This window comes from Neltuma alba, unplaced genomic scaffold (genome assembly GCF_004799145.2).
Source record: "Neltuma alba isolate B1F8T4 unplaced genomic scaffold, ASM479914v2 tig00012143_pilon, whole genome shotgun sequence".
Lineage (NCBI taxonomy): Eukaryota > Viridiplantae > Streptophyta > Magnoliopsida > Fabales > Fabaceae > Neltuma > Neltuma alba.
The window spans coordinates 226,035-250,632 of NW_021636692.1; the positions used below are offsets into that span (position 1 = coordinate 226,035).

The 24,598-nt window shown below is 37.7% G+C and overlaps 1 protein-coding gene and 2 pseudogenes across 1 annotated transcript; 1 reads left to right on the top strand and 2 right to left on the bottom strand.

The window, feature by feature from the left end:
• Positions 1–5,467: 5,467 nt before the first annotated feature.
• Positions 5,468–11,972, bottom strand: LOC114723465 (dolichyl-diphosphooligosaccharide--protein glycosyltransferase subunit 2-like; annotated as a pseudogene).
• A 2,236-nt stretch (positions 11,973–14,208) lies between these two features.
• Positions 14,209–16,595, top strand: LOC114723467 (uncharacterized protein At1g03900-like). Its single transcript, XM_028909645.1, has 3 exons — positions 14,209–14,769; positions 15,420–15,707; positions 16,311–16,595. The coding sequence occupies exons 1-3, from the start codon at positions 14,287–14,289 to the stop codon at positions 16,371–16,373; spliced, it is 834 nt and encodes a 277-aa protein (XP_028765478.1). The 5' UTR covers positions 14,209–14,286; the 3' UTR covers positions 16,374–16,595.
• Positions 16,596–17,512: 917 nt separating this feature from the next.
• Positions 17,513–24,458, bottom strand: LOC114723501 (protein CHROMATIN REMODELING 8-like; annotated as a pseudogene).
• Positions 24,459–24,598: the final 140 nt, after the last annotated feature.

Sequence of the window (24,598 nt, forward strand, 5' to 3'; positions counted from 1 at the left end):
AGCTATTATGAGAGGTTAACACAGAAATTTATTTAATTAATGCATGCATGCATATAAAATATAACACGAGAGGAATATTATTAATTATTTAATTAATTTAACGTTTTATGAGGGAAAATAATAATAAGTAAGGCTCTCCTAAGCCAATAAGCACCAACATATATATGCTTGCGTGGAACTGATTGATACGCTCTACGCACTGTGTAATTAATATATACACCAACGTCGGCATCACTAGGTTAGTGATGCATGCTGCGAACGAACCCGAATTCGTCTCTATCTTTATTTTTTTATAGCTGGTGAAAACGAATTGATACCCAAAAGATACAATATTTCCTTATATATCATTGTACATACAGATATTTACTTTTCTGGATATACATATAAAATCATTTATGTGGCATGTTGTATAGAAATCACATAGATCCCTCCACTACTTATATTTGTACTGATTGTTCAAGTTACAGTTACTATAACTAGGATATGTGTGTGTCGTACGTTGTCTGCTTTTCGAATTGTACATATATGGATGCAATAAATGATACAGAGTGCTCTTTGATGTTACAAAGATAACGGAACGATGTTATTGTTTTTACAGCACCAAATCCACACGCACGTATGAAAAGCTGCGGTGAAATTTTGATTTCATCAGAGGATTATGAATCAAGCTCGCTAGCTCTTTGATCTCACTCGACGTTGAAGTCTCTGCTGATGATGATAACAACTTTTCGAGTCAAATAAAAAGAACAGATATTTTACTTTAACTTGCAGTACTTAAACTGACACGTATACGCGCAGAGAAGACATGCAGTTTGAGATAGACATGAACATATGCATACACATTTCTCTTGGGAGAGAATTTCCTCAAAAATCAAGTAAGCCACCAATTAAGTTCAAGCCAATAATCAGGAGGGATATTGAAAACTGGATGGTTATAAATTGTGACAAACTAAATCGTGACGATTCAGGATGCAATAATATAAAGAATATTAGATGATTAGGGTTGCTATCAAAAATGGTGAGTCACGAGAACCCGTGATCCTTAAGTTAGGAATTGATGCAGCACATACAATGGGTTGAGCTAGAGAGAGACAGAATAGAATGGTCCATATTTATCAGCTGCTGCATTTGGAGCAGTGGCCTCACTCCCCTACGACCCTCAATCATATAAAGATTATTGTTAACAGTTAGAGAAACAGTTACATCCCAACACTATTCTTAAACCAAGACGCAAACGTCAAGTGATGTGTATATATGTTGGGCTGTCACCATATATGTTATAGTACGTACTGACACAGAAGACCATAAAATTGTGTCACACGTTGTAATCCATCCATCGTCACTGTCTGCGCTACTGTATCAATCAAACATGAATATTCCTACATTATTGGACCCCCTCCATCTCGATCCAGTAGTCCTCCCCATATCATAATTAACTCATAACTGGTTAATTCAGTGGATCTGATTAATTAACGAAAACGGAAAGTTAATTTTCTCGATTGATCAGTCTCTCTGTGATGGTATGAAATGTTGTTCCAATCTGATCATGCATCAGGTCTCTGTCGATTCATGAGTGAAACAAATTTAAAACATTGAATTAATGATGTTTAGTGAACGCAGGTGAAATGCATGTTAGGGATCGGAGCAGGACCAGATTCAACGTATACGAAAATTAAAGAATTAAAACTACTTTAATTTTAACTAAAGCTGCCTAGCTGTTTATAAAATATAAGCAATTCTCCTTTGGGTATTACTTAATTTGCCTGTATCTGCAGGCAGACTTTAATAGACAGTGCAACCAAATTCGATGCAGTGATTGGGTGGGCATTATTGTAATAGTCCGTCGTGGATTATTGTAATAGTCCGTCGTGGACAAGTTCGAGACGAATAATTAACAAATTATGGTAATACTCTCACGATCCTTAATATAAGACCTATTTAACTAATTGGATTAAATTAAGAAAATTAGGTAAATTAGTTAATTATAAGAAAAGTGATACGTTTTTCCCAAAAACCATAATCATTTCTTAATACTCCTTCTCCCTCTTTTACTTGATTGGTAAGAGAGGATCTATAAGGGTAATTTAGAGAAAATTGATAAATATGAGAAATGAATCTTATATTTAGGATCAAACCAACTCAAGATTGGGTCCTATATTAAGGACTGGAAGAGTAATATGTAGGATATTAGATGCTTAGTCTCTGTTTTTATTTTTTTGAAGTGAGAAAAAAATGATTAGGATGGAAGAGTTCTTCGTTGTTTCATCGTTTCTAGAAAGAATGACGACATAATTCGAGTGAAACAGTGTGTTTGAAGCTAATTGGAGCACTAATTAAACATTTTAAGAGACGGAAAACCCAAGCTACGAGAGGTTGCTTACAATGATTAACGAAGTAACTAAACGCGCGGACTTATTTGGAGAAAAAAATAAAATGAAGAATCTTTTCAAAGTTGCATAAAGATATTATCTTTTTCAGAAATATAATTTTTCCTCAGGAAAAAAAGGTGAAGACCTATGTTTGAATGCAATTATCCCGTGTTGAAATGTAACAGGCATAAATTTGGCGGCCACAAGCAACCAAAGGAAGGTGGTGTCATTAAGTGACAAATTCAGAAGCAACACGTGGACAGCGTATCCGCCACGAGCACGATTTGATGATTCTGGACAAAGTCATTCAATTTAGCTCAAAATGATTGGGCCTCACTTTAACCTCGGGGGAAAAAAAAACATAGGAAACAAACCAATTAGACAAAAAAAAAAAAAAAATCCATTATCCTGAGAAATAATTTGAACTGCAACTTTTTTTCTAGGCATAGATGTTATCCTATTAGAAATAATTTTATTTGAGATATTCATTATCAATACTAAATATGAACACTTTTCTTAATGTAGATTTAAATCTTGATTTGTTATATTGTGATTGATTATCTCCTTCTACTGATATCAATTTCTATTGTTGTTATGGTTTTGATCTACAAGTTTTCTCACCAGCTTCTTAGAAAGCAATATTTGGTTGGGACTGATTCCCCCCTTGCTGGAAGGTTTGGACTGATTCTAATTACGAGTTTAAAACGCTTATAACAGCAAATTACTTCCATTTGCACAAAATTCAAATATTAATTTGATCCATGGTGATTAAACTCTTGAATAGTTCTATGGTTGTGGTGTTTTGGTTAATTAACGTCTTACGGCATATGATTCCTAACACTAAGATATTCTGATAATATGAAATAAAAAACAATATATTCTTTTACAAATCGGGCGAAAAAGAAAAAAAGAAGGAGGGAAAGGACCGTTGATATATGAAAAAAGTAAGCGAACGTTCAGTTCCGAATAATCAACGCATATAAACCAGATAATTAAATGACAGATGCAGCGGATAATGTAGTTTAATAGATTGGATTATCTAATGAAACGCTAAGCACTTTACACATATATCCTCTTTATCCGAAATTAAATTTAATGTATCATCACTTTTAATTAAGAAGTGCCATACATAATACACACACACACATAAAATTAATTGTGTCAAAAGGTACGTTGCTTTGATTCTCTCAGCATCTCTGACTCTTTTAAGCTATCTTTATGATGATGCTTAATTTCGAGGAAATGCACTACGAAAGCAAGAAACTACCAAGAGGCATCTAAAGAATTCGCTGAAGAATCCCACCTTAATTAGGCCCAACAAAGCTCATAATAAAACCTGGCAGCATAAAAGATGTACACAGAAAAGTTTTCTTCTTTCTATAATTATAGTTTTGCCTTAATTAAACCCAAAAGACTCAACGGGTATAATTATGTGAAGGATACTGAAAGTCCAGAATTAAAAAAAAAAACACATTATAATATTTTTTAAAAATTTGACTCGGCAATTTTACCAGGTAATACAAAGATAGGAGAGAGTCGTCTAAAAATGATCTAGAGTATCACCGAGAGAAAGTTGCGGAGTTAATCAAGACTAAAATTCTAATTCATGAAATTATTGTATCTTAACTCACTTTTGAGATCTCAAATTAACGACGTTTGAATTATAAATAGAAAACTGACAATGATGCGAAAATACTGAGGCTTTAGGATCATAAGCTCTGCATATATACACGACAAAATTAAGATAAAAAATACTCCTCCGGTTCTTAATATAAAACTCATTTAACTAATTTGGTTAGATTAAGGAAGTTAGGTAAGTTATTAATTATAATAAATATGACACGTTTTTTCTAAAATACCATAATCATCTTTCTTAATACCCCCTCTCTCTTCTACTTGATTATGGTTGAAGGAGTATCCATAGTGGAATTTAGAGAAAATTAATAAAAGAGAAATGGATAATTATCTTAGGACCAAAACTAACTCAACAATTGGGTCCTATTAAGGACCGGAGGAGTATAATAACAAGAAAGGATCAGTTTCCTAAGAAAACCACATTCTTCGAAGGCAACACAGTTTTTTCAGATATGGATAAGCTAGTAATAAGCGTCAATCCCAGAAATAAGCAGCCGAGGATGAGAGTGGCTGGGCGAGTCCCATTTGTCGAGAGGAATATTCGTTCTATGGCGTCACTCAGCAAGCTAGTTCGGGTCCATTTCCTCCCCCACCCCCCCCCCAAAAAAAAAAAAGGAAAAAAGATTCCCGGGCCCATTCAGTTTGGATGTTCAGTCTCAAATCAATAATGACAATGACAAAGAAATATTGTTTGTTGAACAAAATTAACCGAGTAAGTACCACTTAAGAAGAATCGGGCAAAATTTAAAGAGCCTTTCCCAAGCTCAGACCTCTTCAGTTCCCTCCGTCCCTCTTCGGCCTCGTGTTGGCACAAATTAATTCAATGTAAGCCTTTCAAGTTTCTTCAATTTCCTTAACCTTGGCTCATCTAGTTCCGTCTCTCTTTTTTTTATTATCTGCGCGTTTTTGTTTTTGCCCCAACGAAAAACATAGGCTCACACAGTAAACCCCCCCCTCAAAAAACAAAAACAAACACCAAACACTGGGTGCAGTGGTAAAGGCAACCTGACACACCCCAGGCAGACGAGAGTTCGAACCTGGAACCGCGTTGTTGGGGGGGTTTTTACCGCCTTTGGTGCAAAGCATCTTACATGGGCGGGCCTATATAAAAATAACCCCGCTCCAGATTAGTTAGTTGTCCCGGGTTCTTGGTCCAGTTTAGAAGGCCAGGGACTCAGGAAAAGGCGCTGGATACGGGGGGGAATCGCGGGGGGGCATAGGCCTCAATCTACCCTAATCACCAAAAAAAAAAGATGCAATATTGTCCGGGTGGCCTGCTATAACAATTACATAGGAGCCCAGCTCAAATTCAGGTCCACAGGAGTTGTCAATCATTAAACTGACCGCCTCCAAGAGTAAAAGACAACACAGCACATACATACCTACATGCATAACACGTGGTATCCCATCAAACGCTAAAGTGAGGTGGTGAAAAGGGTAGGCTCGTAGCCAGGGGAAACATATTTGCGATTGGAAAGCATCATGTAAAAAGGTTATGTTTACCATAAATATTGTCAAGCGAAGGTAGAACGAATGCTAAAACACTGGTGGGATCCTCAAAAGGTTTTTCAATGGGGATATAGCAAAGATTAAACGAGATGAAACTTTTCTCTTCCAATATAGCTTAACTATCTTAACTTGCCCATGAGCTGATAACAAGAAATGTCCTACAAAACTGGATTAGTACCATCTCCCTTCAAGAAAAAAACTCATTCTGTCTCATCTCTCTTTGCTATGTAATATAGAGATTCTTCTTTTACTCATGCAGACTTCAACTTGGCTGATGTCGAAGCAAGATAGGAAAGAATTCTGTGTCCCACAATCATCAAAAAGGCTCCCAGAAGACCTAGTGTTTTCAGTGTGGTGAAGAGGTCCAGCTGCACAAGAACACAAGCATAATCAGTACACAGTAACTGCCAGGAAAATCAGGAAGAAAAGTTTAAACTTAATCGCCATGGAACCAAAAAATGAACAAACATTCTGCATATGCATGCATCATAGATGATAGATCAATGTCGTTAACCTGCTAGTTAACCTCGTTAACCTGCTAGTTAACCGTGAGTGACATGTACTAAAAATTACTCTTCTCATCGGGAACTAATCACCTCTAGTAGAAAGCACTTCAAACCACCAAGCAGAAACTGACAGAAACATGTTCAACTACTCCGTTCAGTATTTATGTGAAAAGTGAACATACCTTCAACCAGAAAAGCACATAGAGCAACAGAACTGCGGCAATGCCAAGATGGAACAGGACAGCATAAAGAGCATTTACTGATGAAGCAGGGAAGTTCTTCAGGTTCACTCCTAATCGTAAGTCACCAACAGTCAGCTCAATGTCGTATCTGCCAGAGAGATAAAAGAATTTTTCCACCAAGCCAAGAAAATCCTACATGCCAGAATATGAAAACGTGAGAAAAACAAGAACTACAAAAGTAAATGAGATTAAAGTGACCTTGATAAACAAATATATGAATTCTGCTCATGTGCATCTATAGGATGTAACAAATGTAAAAACAGTACTCAAAAGAAATCAGAACCAAGATAATAAAACATGTAATGAGAGAAACTTAACAAGAATGATCTCAAACTTCTGGCCAGTATTCCCAACCACAAAGATGTGTTCAACCTTTGTCTCATGTCTCAACTTAAGAAATGCCTGCAAAACAACGAAATCCTCAATAAACCAAGCATAGAAAAGAATTCATTCAGAAGGTCTAATGTTAATTACTAACCTGATGTGGCTTGAAAGCACGACCACTAGGCATTGTCAATTGAAATGACAATCGCAACTTCTGCAGGTGGTTAGCTGAGAGTGAAACAACATTATTTCCAGACAAATCCAACCTGGATAGAACAAAACAGAATGTAAAAAGCCAATTGAAAACAGAAAACAAAAACCCAAAAAGCCAGTAAAAGAAAAATAGCACTTCATATGTATCATATTCAAACTTCAAACATGAAATAGAATGATAAGAAACTACTGTCCTTATCACTCATCAGAAATCAGGAGTTGCAACTCGAATATAACAGTTGATAATTTCTTAGAAACATACGATAAGAAACTACTGTCCTTATCACTCATCAGAAATCAGGAGTTGCAACTCGAATATAACAGTTTAATAATTTCTTAGAAACATACGATAAGAAACTACTGTCCTTATCACTCATCAGAAATCAGGAGTTGCAACTCGAATATAACAGTTAATAATTTCTTAGAAACATACGTTTTTTGTGTTTCAACACTCCCAAGATCACTGTCGAGAACAGCGACTTCTGCATTGCCAACTTTAATAATACCAGTGACATGTATTGGCACGTGAATTTGGCCTCCCGTGGCATATACTTTATCATTATCAGTTTCATGAAGCACCATCTACAAAATACGTTTTACATACATTAAGTATGCCCTGATGCAACTGAAAGGAAAACAAATAACTAAAATAAACAAAAAGGAATACCTCAAAAATGAACGTATAAGTTCCAACATCCACATGCTTTGAGAGAAAACTGAAGACATGAAGTCCACTTTTTGAGTCATACTGGAGCTCCTGTATCAAGCAAAGGGTGCAGAGTAATCAGAAAATGTAAAGTGGAATCCTTCAAAGAGGTAACCAAGTTTTCTGAGAGAGACGGAAAAAATCTTTAAAAAACCATGCTCCTGGAAATAAGGGATTGCTCACCTTGCTCTCAATAATAGATGAATCTTCAGCACCAGTTTTGAATGCTCGAACAAGTTTAACTGTTAAAGGTGGCGCAGTTGAACCAAGCACTTTTGTCAACAGAGAATGACATGCATCAACATAAACGGCTGCCTTATTCATGACATTCAGAAACTCATTAAAACCCAAAGTCCAAGAGCTACCTCACTTTCATAACTATAGTAATATAAAACCAGCAATGTAAAAATCCTAACTCACCTTAAGTAAATCTTGATTGGTTAATGAAAAAACAGTTTCAGGAAGAGACAGTATCAATGGGGTGGCAACCCTACAGTTCCACCATAAGAGATTCAGCTTATATGCCCTTTTCAAATATAATGAACAGGCTAATTAACCAGAAAAGAAGAAAAAATATATAAAAACTGTAACTTGACAATTAATCTTAAAAGGGTACTCACCTGTTGTTCTCTAGAAAAGCTAATGATTCTATTTGATTGAAGAAGTCCTTCGCATCTCCTGGGATTCCAATGCCCAAGAAGAATTTTGCCAAACCCAATATTTTATCCCCTGGGAGCTGGAAATGTAAAACCAAAGCATTAATAGAAAATCTTCAAAGACTGAGAAATAAAAGTAATCCTGCACACTCCACGCACATTTAATTTTTCGGAAGTTATGGAAGAAAATGCTGTAAGCCCCCGCACAACTGAAGCAGTCGTGGAAAGAGAACCCTGATACTCACGTCCACCAACAATTTTCTCATCAAAATAAAAGGTCCCATCATCTGAAAATAGACAACAAGCTCATCTAAGACTGCTGTGATGAAGTATAAAGCTTTGATTGCAATATAACAAGAAAATGCAATGACTACATTTGGAGAAAAATGACAATATTAGTACTCAAATCTAGATTAGTAGGTAGTATTGAATACTAGATAGTTTTATCCCCACAAAAAAAAGTGACAAAATGATAAGAAGTTAGGAGGGAGAGGGGCTAGAACTAGAAGCGTACACAATCCACAGTATTTTCTAGATATGTAGCACTTGATGTCAAACATGCACCAATTTCATTCATACTCGACCCTACAAAGAATTAGAAGTTCATGTACGCGAGAAACACCAAGCCTTCTAGATACTAGAATTTTAGAGGTCTATTTACTTCCTTCAGCCAACAGGCTACTTAGTTCATTAAAAAACACCCATTGCAGAGAAAGCAGAGAATGGAAGTTAGGTAAATAGAAATCCCAAAGACAAAAGCTATGATGAGCAGGAGAATTTGCAGGAGAATTTTACAACTCATAAGGATGTCTACAATCATAGTTAAATCAACATTAAAAAGGAAAGAAGAAAGAAGAAAGAAGAAAGAAAAGAAGGCGGCAAGGTCAACAAAAATAACATACTGAATGAAGCTTAAAATTGCATTAACGTGATGAAGAGTAAAGAGCCTATCCATCACAAAATAATATTCCCTCCATCCCTTATTATAGAGACAATTGTTAAGCATGTCATGTTCCCTTTTATAAGAGACGCTTAGACGTTGTCTCAAATTTTGTTTGTTGATTTCCCATTTTACCCCCCCATTTAATTACTCATATTACTCATATCATGCATTTAATTCCCACACAGTCTCTCTCCCACACATTATCTTTCTTCCACATAAATGAGGGTATTTTTGACAAAAAAGTTATACTTTTTATATATTTATTGTCTTCAACTAATTTTAACCAACATTTTGAACAATGTAATTTGGTTAATTGTCTCTTATAATAAGATACATAAAGACCTCATTGCTACTACACCTATAACATAGATTTCTAACTTAATTTAATAATCATTAACACAGAACTTTGAATTAGGAATTAGATACGCATACCATATTTCTCAATGCTGTCAAAAAGCTTCAATACATCATTCTTCACCGTATCAATCTGCCAGTATGAAGCTAATATAAGATACCAATAAAATGTCGAGTAAGATATGATTACACAATGCATCAGAGAAAAGCAGCAGCATTGGCACGTCATCAATCAATTGCAGGAATGTTACTCTCTACCTCTCATGTCTACACCAGAATTTCCACAGGCAAGCCTGCTGTCTCACCTCCCCTCCCCCTCCTCTCTCTGATGCTCATGGACACACAGTGATTAAGCATCAGAAGAGATTCACTATTTCACTTTATGCCCCTTGCAGAAGGCTGCTTTAATCTTGCTACTCTGTTTGTTTTGATTCACTTTGACCCAATGATGTGATGATGAAAGTCATATTCAGTTCACATTTGTCGTTGGTGTTTGAAGAGTAGAATTAAAATATTGTAAAGAAAAATTTTGATTAACCAAAATCTTAATTAACTACAGTGATTTCTTAGATTTAAGATTACCACTAAGGGTATATTTGGTTCAACGGAGAGGGAGGTGAGATGTTTAAACACTACCAACCACACCCCCAACACACACACACACACAAAAAACACACACAAAAGACTAGTCCTAGAATTTGTCAAGCATCAGTGCTTCTCAAATCTAACTTGCCAGTACCGCGCTGCAAGCTTCATAAAGTGAATTCCTACACAACACATGCAACTATCCTACGTCCTTGAGTTTTTAAATTACACATTTTAAAGATCCAGAAGTTTACCCTAGACTGATCAATTTCAGAAGATGCTAGTGAGATCACTCCAGCAAATGCTTCAAGCGCTAATCCTGCAAGATACAGGTTAGTTGTTACTTGTGAGTATAGATTAGCTATGATAATTACCATTGGGACCCCATGGCTCATGTTAGCTTGACTACCTTGACCAAAACACAGAGAGAAAAATATCAACACGTATAATTACCAGCAGCATATGTACTAGACTCAGGGTTATCAGGGCTGTAGCGCCATCTTCCATCACTCTGGCTCAGAGCCTGTCAATAAGGCATGACATTAACACAAGTTTCCGTATTAGGGTTTCAATTGAGATTGCAGCAAAAAGAAAATGACGTGTATCGGTTGTGGTTCTATATCCTAGACTCCCATCATCACATATCCAGAAGTTTACCCTAGACTGATCAATTTCAGAAGATGCTAGTGAGATCACTCCAGCAAATGCTTCAAGCGCTAATCCTGCAAGATACAGGTTAGTTGTTACTTGTGAGTATAGATTAGCTATGATAATTACCATTGGGACCCCATGGCTCATGTTAGCTTGACTACCTTGACCAAAACACAGAGAGAAAAATATCAACACGTATAATTACCAGCAGCATATGTACTAGACTCAGGGTTATCAGGGCTGTAGCGCCATCTTCCATCACTCTGGCTCAGAGCCTGCCAATAAGGCATGACATTAACACAAGTTTCCGTATTAGGGTTTCAATTGAGATTGCAGCAAAAAGAAAATGATGTGTATCGGTTGTGGTTCTATATCCTAGACTCCCATCATCACATTAGATGGGCAACAATAATATTTATCTTAATGCAAACGTAGATTGCATCTAAATGTAAATGTGAGGGGGGGAAAAAAAACCTTGATTGATTGAAAAGTCCCGTCACCATCGGCAAGAAGCACATCAACATTAGAAGTCTGATCCTGTAAATAACACTGAAAGATCAGAAGGAATTATAGAAAATATATTAAATTGCTTTCTGGCAGCAACAGTACCAAAGAAGTAAATCTTAGAACAGAGACATCTCCGCAAGAATAGCCAACGTGTCTAAAAATATCGATGCACATTTAAATAAAATCCCCAGAATTACCTTTATAAGAACCAGAGCCCCTATTGAATAGTATATGTCGAGCAACGTGCTTGCATCACTGACAGTAGCTTTAAGTCTCGAAGCAATATTCTTTACATGTAAAACAAACACCAGCGTCAATTTGGAGACTTGAACACAACAATAAAAGTTTCAGAAGCAATTTTAAGCTGCGACAAACATAATAGTGGACATGGCATGCAGGTACCTTGAGAGCCTTCTCATCAACCTTGCATTTCAGTTTGCCATTAACTTTTAAGGAATAGAACACATCCTTTGGAGTAGATGATGACCCACTATCAAAATGTAATTGGCGCCGAGAACAATTGGCGGCACAAGACTATCTCACCAACCTCCGTTCTCCGATGGAAGCAAGAGAATGGACAATAGCATCCTAAGATTAATAAGGGTTTAATTAGGGTTTAGTTCACCTAGCATACGATCCATTAATAGGCGCGAAGAGCTCTAAAGCCACAGCTCGATGAGAATCCGAGATCGGCTCGTAAATCGTCGCCGCTTCACAGATCGAAACGGACAGAAGCAAGCAACGCCAGAAATGCAGCTAGGTTTCTGGCCATTCCTGCACCAATAACTCAGGTCATTTCAATTAGCAGCATGTGAATGACTCATCAGTAGTAATTTTGCATGCGGATCAGTTAAGGTTGATCGGGGAGAAAGGAGTCAAATCATACGTGTATGAAACATGATATTGTGGGCTGAGTAGCTCAGTACTTGCACTTCGATGGCGACGACCTCTACTGGAAGATAGTTCAAGTTTGGGTCCTGGCTCTGAGTGTCATGGAACTGGAGAACACGGCGATGATACTATAACACGAGGATACGACTGACCGGGGGAAGTCTTCGCACTAAATTCCAATTCCCAGAACTAACCCTGAGTTGTCGTTTAATTGCCGAGCAGGTTTAAGGGCTGATTTTTTTCTCTTTTGGGTAAAAATTGGGGTCCCTTTGTGCCCATATCAATCAGCTATAAGTAAAGGGGTCCTTTGTGCCCATATCAATCAGCTATAAGTAACATATTTTTATTTTTTTAAAAAACACCAGTAACCCGGTAGTTTTTCTTTTTTAACAGGCACATGTATACTCTTATCAGATGTAATCGTGCTCTATAGACGGTTAAATATTAAATATGATTTTTTTAAGTGAGATTTGAATCTTGATGATCTTTTTTGATTTTTATTTTGATAACAAGTGCAAAGTACAAAGAGACCAGCACTACTCACGAACAAACTAACGACAGAAGGACAGCTAGAAGGTCCGCATTTCTCAAGCACTCGACTAAGAGCTTCCATTGGAGAAGAGAAGTGAGTGAGACCTGGCGCACAACCAAGAGCAGTTTGGCAATTTATTATGTGTGAGAGACGATTCTTTTGAGATTAACTCTTTTTTTTGAACTCAGAAAGTGTTGAATATTCTAATAATCATTTTCAAAAGCATTTTTTAATAAATTGAGACAAATATTTTATTATTTATTTCGTATATCGTAAAAACACTTATGAAATTATAGCTTTGATCTTACCCAAATAGTCTCTCATTGTTAGTATAACATGTAAGTGGTGAACACAGTAAATTTATTGGGCCCACAAAGAACTATAAGTTTTCATATATTGGCCCAAAGCACTTTCCTTTTGCTTCTTTATATTTTCTTCTCCCAAAACTACGTTCTTCAGACTTGAATCGGACAAGTAATTATGGTGGCAGTTAGTTAATGACCCAAACTCAGGTTACTTGTGTTGTGAATCCTGGTCGATTTTTCCTTTCAAGTCCTAAAAACCATTACATGACATTATTCGTATAGTAAAAACTGTAAAAATTAATTTTACATCTTACAGAATTCCCAAATGATTGATCACAATAATGAATTTCCCAACACATACTTTCATATAGTCTTTAGCCTATTTTTATCTCTAAATACAAGTATTGCCTCTTAGGCTAAAAAAATATTTAGATGAAATTAAAACTATAGTTTTAAAAGTATTTTTACGATATATACAGTAAATATAATGAGGATTATCTTGATTTACAGAAAAATACTTTTCAAAAACACTCTAATACTTCCTAAACAGCCTCTAAATCTCAAAATTTTTTTTCAAGTATTGTAGGACTCGTGATTTAATTAATAATACGTAGCAATGAAAATTAGGAGCACACTCTTTTGGCCAGCAATAAAAAATATCAAAACTTTAATGTACTTGTACGTAGAACCTCAAACAAATTTATACGAACATGCTTTTTTTTTTTTAAAGAGAAAGTATCAATATTTAGCAAGTATAATATCTCAAATAAAATTGTCTTTAATAAAAGAATATTAGTACCTAACAATATACACATATTAACATGCTCCGTATTGCATAACAATTATAATTTCACTAATGGACAACACGTAGTTAAATAGAATAGGTACACATACAATTTTGCTAAAACAGAAGAGGATGAAAAGAAGAATGGGCACATTTACAAGTTTGAATAGCAAAACCCGATAAATCAGCATCAAAAAAACAAAAAAAAACTCCAATCAGCTGAATTAAAACCATGCGATTGACGGCGGAGTGATTGTTATACTCGACTCTTCTGAAGCCAAATCCCGTGTTTATGTAAATAATTATCAGCGTTGAATACTGATTGATTGTTTATTCAACTTTATGACTGATCTCTCAAGCTGCCTTTAAGCCCACGACTCTGATCTCCCAGTTGATGCCTCAGTCTCACCTTCATACCTCTCTCGGTAATCCAAGGCTCTAATTCACATCAAAATCGCCGGAAATTCACTCTAATCCATTCTTCACAAACATCAGATTCGATCAATCCACTCGAACCCTGTCCAAATTCCTTTCACATTGTTCCCTCAATTCGAAAACTTCCGCTTCCTCAACCATGTCTTTTGAAGAGGAGGAGGCATTCGAGCACACCCTCCTTGTAGTCCGCGAGGTCTCGGTGTACAAGATTCCGCCCCGAACCACGGCCGGTGGGTACAAGTGCGGCGAATGGCTGCAATCCGATAAAATATGGTCCGGTCGGCTCAGAGTCGTATCGTGCAAGGATCGGTGCGAGATCCGACTGGAGGATCCAAACAGTGGGGAGTTATTCGCCGCTTGTTTCGTCTACCCTGGCCAACGCGAGAACTCGGTGGAGTCCACCCTCGACTCGTCCAGGTACTTTGTCCTGAAGATCGAGGACGGTCAGGGTAAGCACGCGTTTATAGGTTTAGGGTTTGCGGAACGAAATGAAGCTTTTGACTTCAATGTGGCATTGTCGGATCACGACAAGTATGTGAGAAGGGAACATGAGAGAGAATCCGGCGAGGCGTGCGAGGAATCTCATATTGATATTCATCCAGCCGTAAATCACAGATTGAAGGTATACGTATAATACAATACCGTCTCACTGTGACGTTGTTTATTGCGCATTTTATAATCTTGAAAAATAGGATGTGCCTTATTGAAGAGAAAAGTTGCTTTGATTGTCCTACATGCTGAGTTTGAGGAAACAAAGCGTGGTACACTGCCATGTTTGTCTGATTTCCAGTCACTTATAAGTGTGCGCATTTTATAATCTTGAAAAATAGGATGTGCCTTATTGAAGAGAAAAGTTGCTTTGATTGTCCTACATGCTGAGTTTGAGGAAACAAAGCGTGGTACACTGCCATGTTTGTCTGATTTCCAGTCACTTATAAGTGGCTAATTGATATCAGTGTAGCTATCTATTCCATTTCGTTCGTGTGATTTCTCAGCGGCTCTGTTTCGTGTTGCTCTGTACAATGGACGCATTACGTGGCTATTGAGATTTGAGATATGCGTATCTTTCACATCATCATGAGAACGAATCTCTTTTTAATGCTCTCCTCCCTTCCAAGCAAATTCGAAAAAGAGGATACTGCATTTTTTTACTCTTGTTTGTTCTGATAATCGACAGCACCATTTGGTCTCTCCAAATGGGACTGAGCCCTACGACTTCTCCGTTTCATCATATTGTCTCACACTGACTTCTCTGTCGTTTGGAACCTGCAGGAAGGGGAAACCATTCGGATTAACGTGAAACCCAAACCATCTACTGGAACTGGCATGCTTTCGGCAGCTGGTTTAGCAGGTGGGCATTCTGGAACTGCGAAGCCTAAAGCATTGAGCCTTGCTCCCCCGCCAGCCGGAGCAGGAAAAATCAGGTCTCCCCTTCCGCCCCCTCCAAATGATCCTGTTGCTGCTCGGAAGATATCTACCAGTCAGAGTACTGATCTTAAAGGATCGAATGATAGCGTGAGACAGTCTACTGATTCTATTTCAGATCTTTCTCAACTAAAGGTAGAATGGTCTGCTCATCCTTTTGTCGTTTCCTTATTGCATGCAATATCTGTCAATATGATCTGGGATGTTCATGGCATGTTAGAGCCTGATCTTTATTTTATTTGACGCAAATAGCAACTTCAGTTCACTTGTATCGTTGAACTGAATCTAATTAGAAGATCACTAGAGCCATGCTTCCAGTTCCAGTAGCTACATTAACAGTTCCAGGTTAGCTAGATTCAAGACATACAATAAGAACAGTGACATTGGCGGTTCATTACTTGTTATAAAAATGTAGAAATATCGACCCCTTAATTATTGAACTGTAGTTTTATATCCCAATTATCAATCTAGATTGCAATGTGATTGAAACATATTGATTGGAGAAGGAACAGTTACCTTGGTATGACACATATCCCTTACCTAGTCACTTACTGGGGGATTCGTGGTGATGGTGTCTTGATGTGATGGAAGTCCATTAAGAAGTTCCCCCACGTGAACATCGAGTGGCTGTATTTTCAAGGATTCTACATTATATAAACATGCTTGAGTTCCCTGAGCCGTGATCCGTTTCGGATCAATCCATTTATTTCCTCATTTTTTTGTTGTTGACATTTACAGAGGAACCTTCCTTCAACGGCTGCGTCAGGATCGACTACTGCATCAGGATGGGCAGCCTTCTGATTGTATGAAGAATTAAAATCCCTGAATACATAGTTACATACACACGTTTTTGGTTATTTCTTGACGAGAGGCTGAAGCAGGTTGTGCCGGAAGTAAATGAGTCTGCATATGGTACAAGGAACTCGATATATTCAGGAATAAATTCCTGCCAAATGTCCATGACTTCCTTAATTTCCTCGGATTGTACTAGTTACATACAGTATCTATAGAAAAGAATGACTATTTTCCTTAAGCTGACTCTTACTAGGATGTTTTCCGAAATTCTGTTCCAATAAGAGTGTGTTCATGCTACAATGCCGTTGATCTTTGATCAATTATACCTAATTTTTAATATGAAAAGCTAGTTGATTAATTTGAAAAAATTATTAAATTATTTTAAAATATTTATTTACTTATAAATTGATATATAATGTAACAATATATAAAAGTATTTTAAAAAGATTATGTAACATAAGTTATGATTAAGTAAGTTAGTAATTTTTTTAACTTTCCTAAATTAGACTACTGAATCTTATATTAAGTTAGGTAATAATTAGTAATTACCTCAGTTCACCAAAAATTTTAAAAAAAATCACTAATAATTTCTGCTTTTTTAGGTTTTTTTTTTTTCCATTTTCTGTAATAATCTTCCGATACAAAATACTACACACTCGCAACTTGCCTTTAATCAAGCGTGATGCAAGCTCACTCTACAATCAACCGCAAATTTTCTCTGCTGTGCATCGGAGCAAACCCTACCTCTCTCAAAAATGTCATGCAATTTCATTATGCTAGTAAATCTCAAATTAGTTTACTTCCTTCCGAATAAAATGTCAGCAGAAAAGAAGGAAGGAAGAAGAAGGGGTAGCTCCAGAATGCTTCTCAACTGGGAAGTACAAGCCGAGGATCTACTCCTTGGCAACATCCTTATACAGAGGTAAGGTCGTCAACTAGATGAAGAGCATCGCCACCACTCCCTTTTTTCTCGACAAAAGGTAAAACGCACCGCCATCACCCTTCCATAGCGGGAAAAGACCGTTCGCAATTGGCCGTTATACAAAATCACCCTTTACAACGGCAAACAAAAGCAGTCCTGCTCCCCATTTTTTGTTCCTTCAGGATTCACAAACTTGCGCCGCAGTCTGCAAATCCTTCTCAGGTAAAAAATATAGGTACTTTCTTCCAGCTGCATCCTACAAAAATATGATCATATTTTATCTGACCACAAGATAGTGATCATATTTGAACAGCTCTCTATAACTCTCGTTAGTTTTATCTGCCCAGAATTTAGATAAGAGCAGATTAAACTCACGCATAGCCACATATCAGTTGTGAAATAACATGGGAAAAAATCTACAATCCCCATAACTCAAAAACTTGCCAAAAATACCCCCCTTGACGACTTGAAGAAGCAGGCTTAGAGACCAGGCAACGAAATGACAATTCCATCAACACAATTTACCAATCGTGTAGGACTTGCTTATCATTCTCGATAGTCTGGCTTCAGAATCCATTGTGATCCATTTGGTCCTTTTTCCAGAGATGCTATTTCCTTTAACAGATTCTTAAACAGGGCAAGATCTGTTGAGGGTATCCTGTCCTTGAAATGCTGCACTATGCTGGAGGAATCAGAACAACCACCTCCTCTCCGTTGTAGAAATGTACAGATTTGCCGAATCAGTACCTCAGGTTGCACCCCCCTACCTTTTTAGAAGCCCTAGAGGATCCGACATCCACAGATCTTGCTTGATTAGATGGGTTAACGGCCGTGCCAAGATGATGTTCTAGCCCAACACCAATGGCTTTTTCTTGGTTACCCCGGATTCGAGCCAAAAGCTCAGCAGAAGATAATGCCTTACCAACAGATGCCCCAGCAGCAGATCCATTTAATTTTCTACTTCCATCACCAGTCAATTCATCAGATTCTTTTGCAATTCCTTACCAACTGGGAATTCACGGTTGAACCAAACTTTTGACGGAAAGATGATGGTGCACCAGCACTTCCTGACCTTCCTGTCCATGTAGGAACTGCAATGCTGTCACGACTTCGGAGCTTTCGTGACTGACGTAAAGCTTCTGCAGCTCTCTGTGCCACCCGGGAAGCTTGCTCCTCAAGCCTCATTTTTTCCTCATCATTGGCATTCATGATCAAATCATGGTTCACAGCACTCTACGCCCGTAAAACAAGTTAGATCAAGGAGGCCAAATACCACTTGAAAAAAAGAAAGAAAGAAAGGGTAAAGCAAATCTAAGGGGTGTGTGTGTGTGTGTGTGTGTGTGTGTGTGTGTGTGTTCTTTTTAAAAGGAACAGAATCCAAATGAATATATAAACTCTAAATGAGAATGGTTAAAGTAACTAAAATTAATACTACGCAACATATGCTCACTTGTTGCATTATTCACTCCATTCTCAACTCATCAACAGTATGCAAATTTCCAACAATGAATTGAATAAAATCAAAGACACTGAAATTGGAGGTAAAATGAAACACAATGAAGAACCTTACATGTAATCCATGGGCATCAAAAGACTTTTCAATATATTTGTTTCCTCATCTGCTTCATCAAGACGATCTGTCTTTTCTTTTCCCTTTCCCTTGGCTGATCTGGTTTTTGACCTGCCATCGCTATTAACTACAACATCACCAGAACCTGATTCAGCAGTTTGAGGATGTTTATGCTTATCTTGCTTATCTTCGTGTGGCCCAGCAATATATACTTCTTCAGATATTTGACCGAAAATAGTTGACGTTTCAGTTGACCCACTTTGTCATCCACGTTCAGTGTAAAAAGATCTTTCATATCTCGAGCTTTAAAGAATCTTTTCTGCTGTGGGTTCTTCAATATCTTATTAGTAAGAAAATGTTTGTAAATCTGACGGTGATACACTTTCTCCTCTATAGTTCCACGTGTGATCAACCTATATACTGTCACATCCCGTGTCTGACCAATTCGCCAAGCTCGTTCTCTGGCCTAATAAAAGCAATAATGATGACAAATAAAAAAGATAATGATGTTTTTCCAGGATATTAAATAACTATATGAACAACACAAAGTTACCAATGAAAGTTTCACAGTTGTGCTGAAACTATTTGAAGACCCGGCAGGATGTATCAAAAACAAAAAATTACCTGAACGTCAGTTGAAGGATTCCAATCAGGGTCAAAGATAATCACCCTGTCTGCACCAGTAAGATTCGTCCCCAAGCCCCCAACTTTGGTTGTTAAAATGAATATAAATACTTCACTTGACTCATTAAATCATCAATTAAAGCCATCCTTTGTTTTATGGGAGTAACTCCATCCATTCTCCGGTAATTATGGCCAGAAGTGTTCAAAAGTTCTCAATAATGTCAAGCATTTGTTGGGGTTGAGTAAAGAGAAGAACTCGATGACCCTGTTCCTTCCAAACATTAAGCACCTGTGCCACAACTTTCATTTTCCCACTGCGTTCTGGATTTCCATAGTCTGGATTGCTAAATGCATGTTCCCTTTCAAGCAAGTCAGGGTGGTTGCAAATCTTACGCATTACGTCAATTCCATAAAGAGAGTTCTTCCGTCCATCCAGGATTTTGCTCCACTTCAGAGCTTGCCAAAAATGCTCTATACGCAGATACTTGCTCGGTAGTAAGGCTTCTACAGAATAAAACATGTTCAGTTTTCTTCGGAAGCTGGGCATCCATCTGCTTTCATCCGCCGAAGAAGATAAGGCATGATCAATCACGAAGCATCACAGCACACCTGCAAAATGTAAAAATTTAACTATTATTTGGTGTTGCAGCTAATGAGCTAGAAAACTTATGACAGTACCGCCTTAACAAAATATACCAACAGTCTAACTGAAAATCCTTCTTTGTTCCATTTCTCTACTTCCCCACCAGAACTTGAATGGGTGAATATTCTGTTCCCTATTATTTATACGCTATATAACCAGATAATTTAACAGACGCCAATTCCATATGTGACAAGAAGATTAACAAAAAGGAAGATCAGAGCCACCTGTATGCTGTTGATACTTGTAATGGTGAAGCATTTGCATATCCACCAACTGCTATAGGAACAGCAAACTCGGATTCAAATACAGGCAAAACACCCAACTTTCCAGGGAAAACAAATCAAATAATGACCACAGTTCAGTCAGTTTTGTTCTGTATAGGTGAGCCAGTCATTATGATACGGTGTATAGTCTGCAGCTGTTTGCAAACCAGCGTAATTTCAGCATTTGGATTCCTTATTCTGTGTCCTTCATCAAGAATTGCATAACCCCATTCAATGTCGAGTAACAGGTCCCTCAATATTCTGAGCTGCTCATATGTTGTGATAAGCAATCCAGATTCTGTTCTCATTACACGAGTTATCAGGGATTCCCATTTTCTTGTGCTTTTTGATTGAATATTGGTCTCATAATCACTGTCACTTGAACTATTACTATCATAGTCCGATTCATCACACTTGGACTGCTTCTTTCTAACATCAGGTTCTCGCACACAGATCATGTAAAAGCTCTACATGAAATTTTGGGTACCATTTTTGAACTTCCCTTTTCCACTGTCGCAACAGGGTCACAGGACAAATGATAATGCTTGGTTTACATGCCACTAAAATGCAATGCACCAAGAAAAGATAAAACCTGGATGGTTTTACCGAGACCCATCTCATCACCAATGATTCCCCCAGCTCTTTGGCAATGCAATTCCCACAGCCACTGAACACCAACCTTTTGATAGTCAAATAGTGCATCGAAAATATTATCAGGGATTTTCAGTCCGCCTTCTAATGTTATAAAAGAAGGTTCGTGATCGTCAGATTCAAAATCCTGTGCATCTAAATTTTCACAACTGGAAGGTCCAGGCAACCACTTGATTCATCTGAAAAGCATGCAACAACTTAAGTATGAAGACACATAAAACTGCATATAATGGCACAAACAAAGAAGTCAAGGGCTTTAAAATGGAAAGAAACCATTTTATGGTAGGGAATGGTTCGTGGACAAGTCACCTTCACCACCATCCACAGAGAACCAAGACACAGCTTACAATCATCAGCGAATAAACTAACAACCGATTTTTCCTGAATTTTGCTGAAATTATACCGACTTGGGAGAAGTTTGTATGTGTTTGAAGATTGAGTAAAGATACGTTTGGTTTGAACAAAATTAAGAGATGTTTTTCTAATCTAATTTGTGTTTGAGAGGATCATTATGTAAGTTTTGAAATCATATCATTGGATGCCTATTATCTTAGTCTAATTTTCCCCTTCTCGATTATCATCATAATAAGGAACTCAAACACCATATGAAAAAAACATAAAACATACCAGTCTCTCTTGACTGTATTTCCTCACAAGAAACACGCTTTGTCCATTTCCTACCAGGCAAGGTCGCCTCTTTTTCCTTTCAAATTATTTTTCTTCTCTAGCTCTCTTTCTTGGGACTGAGGAAGTTTTAGTGGTACTTTGAGTCTGACAAAAGGATGAGTGGGTGCATCAAGTTTTGGCAGATCTTCAGACTCAAGCAACTTGGTGGTTGGGCGAGCTCTTGCTGCCTCAGATATTGATTGGGCAGCTCTTTCAATACTAGAAGAAGCAAGATCATCAGTCGTTTCTTCTTGACTCACACCATAACTACTAGATGTTTCTGATTGTTGAAAGCGGCGTTCAAAGCCCTTCAGGTTAGAAAATGGGGTCAAAATCCCTTTCCTTACCAAATGGTCCCTTTCCTGAAAAAAAATGAAGCAGAAAATTAGCTCCTCCACTTCTCTATCTACCAATAGCATCCTTCACAGTTGATTCATTCTCAGCAAAGCAACTTATAACATAAAGCAAAATGTATTTTCCTGTCTTATCACAGATTAATCAATAGGCCAGAACACAAGAATGTAAGTAACTCACCGTCTCAACAAAGCCTGCTGAGGTAGCATCTAAAACTGCATCAAAATCAACATCGTCATTAAATGAAACTGTTTTACGCTGTTTCCCTGAGCCTTTTGGTAAACTTTTAACTTCTTTAGGCTTCCTCTTGGATCTTCGCTCTTCCTTAACCAAATTAAAGATCTCATTATCTTTGTCCCCATCAATACTTCTGCAAGGTTTCTCTTTGCACAAATCTAAAAGCTCTTTTTCTAGTTGAGCCTTTGTCTTCTTTAGGCTTTCTAACCTATCAGAAGCAAGAACATGTTGAAGATTCAAACCGTTGGAGGAAATATCCTTGGTAGTCCCTTCCTCCCGATTGTCAGCACCACCATCAATACAAACTCCATCACTTTCAGCATTTCTCACTTGTTGGATAGTGGAAGCAACTGCATTTATTTCAAAATCTACTGCTCTCAACTTATGATAAAGTTGCGCTTTGCCAATAGATGATGGATCAACATTTTCATATTTCTGAGGAGACTCTTCCTTTGAATTTCCATCAGCTTCAGTAATGGTCACCACGTCATTCTGTGCCTACAAGTTAACATTCTCCGTGATCAAATTTTAAGAATTGGATTAAAGATAATTTCCCAAGCAAGACAAGTGAGATCCCACAAATCATATTCAGTTACAATTAAATCTCAACATCAAGTTTCTCATGAGAGTTTTTAAACATAATAATGGAGAAAGACAGGAGTTAGAAGTGCTAGTGAATTTTTTCTGGAGGCTCATTAATCCTTATCTATCTTTTAATGCCATCCAATTATGCGTGTATGTATATAAGTATGTTTCTTTTCTTTTAAGATGCCTAAAAAGCAAAGATCAAGGAATGGACTTGCTATTCATCCATAGGTTTTCATTTTACATTCTAAGGACGACAAACCTGAAAAATGACTTTGAATCTGCATCACAATATTCTATTTTTAATACTTCTTCTCTCCTCTTTTGAGAATATTGTCATAGGACCATATAAAAAACTTGAACGCCACCAAAGTTTTCAAGCTGACGCAGTTTCTGTCGCATAACGATAAGGTACACTAAAATTTGAGGTTAAATTGAAAATAAAGCTACCCATATATTGCAACTAACTAGTTACATATATTTAAGATGCAATGGAACGGCAAATGAGAATCCCGTGGGGCGTTTCCTTTTAAAATCGAAATAGCAGGGGCAGTTCTTACTGAAACCACAATGAGAAGGGAAAACTATCAGGCTATTTTGATTCGACTCAAATCTATTTCTTGGCCAAAACAAAATTTCAGACTATTCTCGTAGACTGTCCTTAAAAGTTCACCAATTTAATGGAGATGGCAGCATTACAATTGAGCTTAGCGGAGTCAGCGGTAAAATTGAAACCCGAAAGCAACCAAAAGCCAACGGTCCAGAATCAGGACCTGGTACCTCAGCTAATACTCTTTTCGATGCATTCGTGATTGGCAGACTCTAGGCCCAAACTATTGAGTAAGATTCGTCTTCGTCTTCCTCCATAATATTATTTCACACCAACTAAAGCCGCCTACAAGAGATAAACATGGAAAATCTCAGCATACTAAAGCAGCACTTGCTTTCTTTTGGACCAAACCCACAGTGCACTACGACCAATTTCAATTTCATAATTACCAACTTCAATTGCAAAAACAAAACAAGGACAAGAACCCTTGCTTGCTTCTAGGTTCGATCAGGTCTCGACCGTTCAGTTTCATAAATTATTTTCCAAGAATCGAATTCGACAAGTAACGAATATAAATTAGACAAGCTTTGATCCGAAGTGATGCTGCAACCGCCTCCTCTACCCGTTCGCGCTTAACGCGAGCATGCGACGTCTTCAATTCGTTTTTCTCGGGCAGAAATAAAAACATTGCGCGAGCGCCGTAGTCTTGCTTCTTGCGCAAGGTGCAAGCGGACCCGAGATTTCATGTCGTTTTATTGGTAAACCGCGGACTCTATGTCGTTTTAAGGCATCTGTAACCTAACTGACGTCGTTTTCTTCTTTTTTCTTGTCGTCAACCGACTTTATTCCCAACGACCGCAAGCGCGGACGTGTTACGACTTGCAACCATATTTGCTGGCAATTTACTTCATTCCCAACGCCTGAGCGCCCCCCCACCATAATGGCCGACGGCGAAGGAGTTCCGAGGCAGAGAAGGCGCCGTAGTCTTGCTTCTTGCGCAAGGTGCAAGCGGACCCGAGATTTCATGTCGTTTATACTGGTAAACCGCGGACTCTATGTCGTTTTAAGGCATCTGGAACCTAACTGACGTCGTTTCTTCTTTTTTCTTGTCGTCAACCGACTTTATTCCCAACGACCGCAAGCGCGGACGTGTTACGACTTGCAAC